This window comes from Atta cephalotes (genome assembly GCF_000143395.1).
Source record: "Atta cephalotes unplaced genomic scaffold scaffold00003, whole genome shotgun sequence".
NCBI lineage: Eukaryota > Metazoa > Arthropoda > Insecta > Hymenoptera > Formicidae > Atta > Atta cephalotes.
In genome coordinates, this window is record NW_012130067.1 from 9,615,292 (window position 1) to 9,622,583 (window position 7,292).

General features: G+C 31.4%; 1 protein-coding gene across 1 annotated transcript in view; it reads right to left on the reverse strand.

Moving 5' to 3' along the window:
* Positions 1–160: 160 nt before the first annotated feature.
* LOC105625664 (probable ATP-dependent RNA helicase DDX23) overlaps positions 161–7,292 on the reverse strand; it is a 9,839-nt gene continuing 2,707 nt past the window's right edge. Inside the window, exons 3-9 of the mRNA XM_012206986.1 lie at positions 5,252–5,674; positions 4,944–5,070; positions 4,701–4,824; positions 4,162–4,277; positions 3,475–3,735; positions 2,970–3,144; positions 161–384 (exon numbers count right to left, since the gene is read on the reverse strand). Of these exons, the coding sequence (XP_012062376.1) occupies positions 161–384; positions 2,970–3,144; positions 3,475–3,735; positions 4,162–4,277; positions 4,701–4,824; positions 4,944–5,070; positions 5,252–5,674 (1,450 nt within the window). The remainder of the gene's footprint in view (positions 385–2,969; positions 3,145–3,474; positions 3,736–4,161; positions 4,278–4,700; positions 4,825–4,943; positions 5,071–5,251; positions 5,675–7,292) is intronic.

Genomic DNA, 7,292 nt, shown 5'->3' on the forward strand with positions numbered 1-7,292 from the left:
ACTACGTACTACTACTACTACTCTCTCTCTCTCTCTCTCTCTCTCTCTCTCTCTCTCTCTCTCTCTCTCTCTCTCTCTCTCCCTCCCTCCCTCTTCTCCCCCTCCTTCTCTAATCAAAGATGTTGAACTTGTGAATGAAAGTGCCTGCCACGAAGAGGGATTAAGCAAAGATCTTCTCTTCCCGTCGCTTTTTCGTGACTACCGTCCCCGGTTTATGTTGAGCATCTGGATGATTAAGTAGCTCCGGTGGACAGGTAGATATTGGGCTAGCGAGTATTGTTTGTTTAAGATCATAAAACAAATGACTATCATCTTTCGTGCAAAAGGAAATGGCAAGGCCAGCTTTGCCTGCGCGACCAGTTCGACCAATTCTATGCGTATAATCTGTAAAAAATAGTAAGAATACAAATAAATACGTATAAGGATTAAATGAGCCAAGCAATAAAAAATATATTGTTACAAATTATCAAAATCTTTCAAACGTTTCAGTTCTTTACTGAATCATCTTCGATTCATACAACACTTACATTCAATGTGTTTTTACAATATTCCGTCTATTCCGCATCGTAGGTTACATAAAACTTGTCGCAATAACTTCAAGCTAGAACGCGTCAGGAGTAGTGATTCTTTCCAACTCGAGTGAACATTCTATGTATTGCAGTGGTGATTCTTTCCAAATCAAGTAAACATTTTATTGCAATTCTGATGATATTGACTATGTGGATATGGAATACAGAGGAATTCAAACAATGGAAAAGATTAAAACTTTTAATTCTTTATTTCTAAATTTTTTAGAATTGCCGAATCGACAGGACGAACATTTATATGTCCACAGATTGTTTAACAAATTCGGAATGACAGTATAAAGGCAAGAAAGATGACGGAAAAGACAAGATAGGACAACGAATTTAAAGAGGAGGTGAACCAATCAGGCCGAACATAATACTGTCACTTATTGGACAATACATCTATAATAGGAATATACCGGAAGAAATTCGATATCATTTTGTTCAATCCATTTTTTTGTTTATACGGATCATCTCAGAAGTTAGTCTTTTATTGTAATGCTTTTCATTATTCAAAATCTGAACTCCCTTCAAAATCATGGTTATTATTTATCCTATGCATAGAAATCACTGACGGCGAGCCACATTTCTTTCTTATGCTCATCGACTCGTGTCTTCAGCTATCGTTTAGTTTAGCCGACGTACGTAGCATGACAATCCTGACAAGAAATTTTATAAACGATATCGCTGTGAAACATAATTTCAACTGAGTCTTTTCCAGTTTTGAAAAAAATTTTTTAATGTGTTCGGAATTGAAGCCGATCTCAATATTATATTTTTTAGTAATAGCTGAAAATTTCTCTTAGATGTCCTTTATAAAAGGAAACGTAAACCGTTTTTCTTTAACCATATGTTCCTTATTAAATTTATTATTTAATCACTTACTTTTTTTATAAACAAATATTTAAGTCTACATCTAATTATCGGAAATATAAAGGATAACGGATAACAATTATCAATCAACAGACTATTGCTTTTGAGATTTTTCGTATAGAAGAACGGATTAGACAGGAGAATTATCTTATCCACGGTGCCATACATCATTCCTCTTTTATGTAATAAAAGGTGATGAGAGCAAAAATTCAAATATTTGAAAACGTAAGTTTTTTTTATATAAGTCAAAGAAATAATTTGTTATCACTTAAAATGGCAGTAACCAGTCAAAAAAATTTAACCTATTATTCTCACTAACCCTATAGTGAAATATAATCTTTCGTGTAACGCATTGAAAGTTCTTAAAATATCATCAAGCGAGTCATCATCGGCGCAACCAAAAAATGTCGTCAACGTATTTCAAATAAAATCTCTGTATTGGTATTAGATCTAACACTTTCAATTCTTTAAATTTGTATCTTGTCTTTTCCGTTGCCTTTGTGTCATTCCGAATTTATCAATCTGTCGACATGTAACGTTCGTCCTGTCGGTTCGGCAATTATAAAAAATTTGAAAGTAAAGAATTAAAAGTTTAAATCTTTTCCATTGTTTTAATTCTCTATATTCTATCCAGCCAATATCAGAATTGCAATAGAATGTTCACTCGACTTGGAAAGAATCATCATTCCTAATACGTTCTGGCTTGAAGTTGTTGCAACAAGTTTTAATCTTCGATGCGGAATAGACGAAATATTGTAACAAAAAACACATTGAATGTGTTATATCCACTGAAGATGATTCAATAAAGAAACGTTTGGAAGATTTTGATAATTTGTAACAATATATTTTTTATTACATAGACAACGTGCTTGGCTCATTTAGCCCTTATACGAATTGTATTGAATTGAATAGTTCGCTGAGCCATTATAGTCTTTAATTTTAATACAAATAAATAAATAAAATAATAAATCATAGCTAACTGTTCATTAAGAAAACTTTCATCTTTATTGAGAAATTATGTTTTTGCCAACTTTTAAAAAATAAATTATAATTTTGATTTTTAATTCTTGCTGAAAAAAATTAAATATTTCAGCGATCCCAACATTAATAATTATTAGGGTACGAACATTTGTGTACATCAGAGTGTACGCAGAGAATTGCTACGCGCGTAAGTAGGAATGTTTGCTTAAGTAATAGCAACATTTCAAACTTCGGAGTCTCTTCATGATGCAATAATCAGTTGATTCCAGATTAATTTAACTGAATTTAACATTTTCTTAAGAAGAAAAAGAGCAAGTCTCTGATGCCCGAGAGGTTTTGACTAATAATTTGACACTATGATTATCTTGAGAGGGGTCGGAAAGCCAAGGGCTTTTTTTTTAGAAAAATAAGAACATTTCGGCCGTATATGGTTTATTCAATTAATTCAATATAAAGCACGTGTTTTCCGCGCGTGCATCAACGTTGGGATCGTGAGCAAACATTCGGACCTAATAATTATACGAAGGAATGATAAATCATGTAACTTACCCTCAATGGTTTTAGCCATATCATAATTAATTACCATCGATACATCCTTAATATCGATACCTCGTCCTGCAACATCAGTGGCCACCAGGATATCTTTGCTTCCGCTTTTCAGAGATGCCAGAGCATATTCTCGCTGTTCCTGGCCTTTACCACCATGTAGAGTACAAGCATTGTACTAAAATAGAACAAAGCAAAAAACCTATTAGATTTTATTTTACAATTTCTACACTTTTATAATCCCGAATAATCTCGTCATGAAAAATTTCATATTCGACAAATTAAATGATACAAAATTGGAATAAGATTCGTCACAATGACAGTGTTCAACAGACGAAACAATTCGACAAGTACTCAGTGAAACTTTGTATGGATTTTTATATTTAGATCTTTAGTTAAGAACCAATTAAAGGTAAGGACCAATCATATTAAAAAATCACTGAGCTACGCTATTCAGTATGACTTTACAAATAATTGTATTTATTACTTTCAAATTTAAATTACATACTCCTAATTTTTCCAAGCCTCTTGCTAAAACGTCCGCACCCTTCTTTTGATTGACAAATATGATGACAGGCGGTTCGACACCTCTACTGAGTATCTCCATAAGTTTCTTTCGTTTGTCAGCTTCACCCATTATATGAACTATCTGTTCAGTGCGTTCTGTCGGTTTACCGACGCTGCCAATATACACTACAGCCGGTCTCCTCAGATAAGTCCTAGCAAGTCGTTCCACAGCCGGTGGCATTGTAGCGGTGAACATCACTGTCTAGAAGTCAAAAGTAATCATTAATTATCAATAACAAATTAATCATATAAATCTCAATCGCTCTTTAATTCTTAATAATCATAAAATACAAATGACAAGATGTAAGATTTTCTTACAAGAAAGGCATCTTACCAGACGCAAAATATTGAATTTACTTGATTGTGAATCACTTCCATTTCAAATACATATTTCATTTTATGTATTTAAGAAATAGATTTACAAAATTATATTCAATAAAGATTACTAAATAAAAAGAGTAATAAATAATTTATTCTTCTCTCTTTTTTTTTCATATTTATTAAAGCTAGATAAGTCATGGATATTTATCACAAAAAATTCACACAATTTTGGGAAGCTCTGATCTAAATAAAATTATTAAAATAAAAACTACTAAGCAAATAACAAATTTAAAAACTTCTCGTATACTTGTCTGTATTTCTTCTTTGTATTATAATTGGCCAAAAGTTTTTCCTCATTTTCTGCATCCTCATTATCCGGTTTCAAATTTGTAACAGGCATATATTCCAGAATTTTCTGAACATCTAAAAGAATTCATATTATTTTTTAAAACATTTTATATTTGATGCATGCGCGCCTGTATAATATTGGGTTGTCCGAAAAGTTCGTGCCGATTTTGAAGGAAAATTGAAACGCAGAAGATTAAATTTTTAATTTCATTTATTAAATTTAAATCTTTTGCGGCACGAACTTTCTAGACAACCCAATATATTGTATAAGACTCTTTTATTAAAAAAATAGTAAATAACGTAAAATCTGTTCAATTAATATAATATTCAAAAAGTTTTTAATTTTCGAAAACAATTTTATAAAAACAATTTGAATTATTCAAATGATGAAAAAGTACAGAGTCTTTTGAAACAAGTAAGAATGTTAATAAATCAAATAAGTAAATTTCAATTTTTTTGAAATTATAAAACAGAGCTTGTTATAAATCTTTAAAGTACCTGGTTCAAAACCCATGTCTATCATTCTATCGGCTTCGTCTAATACGATATAAGTGCACTGATTCAGCACGAGATATCGATTTTCTAAAACGTCTATCAATCGACCAGGTGTAGCAATAACAATCTAAAAGAAAAAATTTTTAATTGAATATTTTAGTTATAGACTTTCAGTTCTAATCAATTTCAAATTTTTTTTACGGAAATGTTGAAATTAATAATAGCGATACATATAGCAGAAACTACCTCACAACCCATTCGCAGTCTGAAACCTTGTTCCTCCCTTGACAGACCACCGACCACTACAACAGTTCGAATGCCCAATGGCTGACCAAATTTATTGGTTTCTTCTTCTATTTGTTGTGCTAATTCACTGTAATGTAAACACAATACAATGCAAATATTTATCTATATATGAATCAAAATGTTCTTCATAAAAAAATTTAAACGAACAACAATATAAAATTAATCGAACAACAATATTAACTAATACTTGCAATTTTAAACAAATGAAAATATAATGAAAACAAAATAATTAGAAAAATAACTGATACCGGGTAGGCGCCAAAATAATGCTGTAAGGTCCTTGATCCGCTTCTTCGAGCCTCTCAATTTTTGGCAAACTAGTAATCCATAGTAGCAAAGGAATCAAAAAAGCTAGAGTTTTTCCCGAACCAGTTTCAGCGACGCCAATGATATCACGATTCTGCAGACCAATAGGAATAGCCTGCCGTTGAATAGGCGTGAGATCCTTGTAACCAACTTTATCAATTATATCTAAGATCTCCTTTGGAAAGCCAGATTCCTTCCAGGAGCGGATGGGATCAGGAATGCGACCACCTTTTATCGTGATATTGTAGTCTTCTCTGAAGATACGCCAGTCACGTTCGGTCATTTCATTCAAAGCCTTTTCAGACCAGTGTCGATCATCCCACTTTTGTTTCTCCTCTTTTCGTTTCACTTTCTTCAATCTCATTCTTAAAATTGAGTAAAAATACATAATTTATAGCAAATAATTTTCATAAGTAGTAATGATAATAACAATATTACACAAAATTAATTATAAAAAACAATTTTAATTTAACCAAAAAATTATATTATTATCTATTTAGAATTAAACAATTTTTATTAGAACAAATTTTATTAGAACTAACTAATTTCTTATCAATATTTATTTAAAGATATATAAAAAGAAGGTTTGAAGTCAATTATCATATAGAAGTTGAAAATGAATAAAGATTATTAAATTACTTGATTTGAAGATTATTATCTTGTGAAATAGAATACATTCAAGATCGTTAGTATAAAGATTATTATTATATAGAGACATTGAATAGCACACAAGTTTGAGGTTTCTGTATAGAAATGTCTAATTTGTTATTCGTAGGTCCTAAAGTTAACAAATTTAAAATGATGTAAGCTCATTAAAATTATCAAAGAAAGATATTTGAATCCCTTGTAAAAAAAAACTTACTTTTAATATTTTTACATATTCAAGATTTTTAAAGTAAAAAACAAGCATATAAAAAAATTCTCAATAAATTATATATTGTAAATTAAAATCTACCTATTTGTTCAAATTTCCAGTTTTCTAACTTTATTTTAATAATGTCCAGTCCAATTAATTCGAGGAAAATCACGTTCTTTTTATTTTAATTTATTTATAACTAAAAGCATACTTAATTAAATAAAGTACTAGAAAATGATAGATTAAGTTTTCAGAAATGTAAATTATATCATTATGCATATTAATTAATGATTAAAGAAACATTAAAAAATTGAGGAAAAAAGATAAGATATAGGATAGGATATAGACATACATTCCATTGCTCCAATAAGAGAAAGAGTTAACAGGGGTACAGTTATCAAAAAGATTAATAGCTTACAAATATTTATGTTATCATATTAAGATATAAAATAAAAATGCCAAGATATAAAATATTTCATAAACTATTTTAATTTTTTATAATTCTATTAGATGTACAACTTTGCTTCCGCCGTTTTTTTTCCGAAATTCGAGGCTTTATTGTAAAAAACTTTATGATTCAAAGTATTGCCCATCGCTGGCCACTACTTTCTCCCATCTTTCGGGTAGTACGAATCCCGCGTCGAAAAAACTGGTCATCTTTTGAGGCTATCCACGAATCGATCCAATTTTTTACTTCTTCATAAGACCGGAAATGCTGGTCAACCAGGCCGTGTGCCATTGATCGAAACAAGTAATAGTCAGAGGGAGCAACGTCTGGAGAATACGGCGGATGGGGTAGGACTTCCCATTTCAACGTTTCCAAGTATGTCTTGACTACTTTCGGCATGGGGTCGAGCATTGTCATGCTGCAAAATCACTTTATCATGTCTCTCGTTGTATTGCGACCATTTGTCTTTCAATGCTCAGCTCAAAACGCATCAATTGCGTTCGATACCGATCGCCTGTGATTGTTTCAGTCGGTTTTAACAGTTCATAATACACTACGCCGAGCTGGTCCCACCAAATACAGAGCATGACCTTGGAGCCATGAATATTCGGTTTGGCCGTCGACGTGAAAGCATAGCCGGGAACTCCCCATGATTTTCTGCGCTTGGGATTATCGTAAC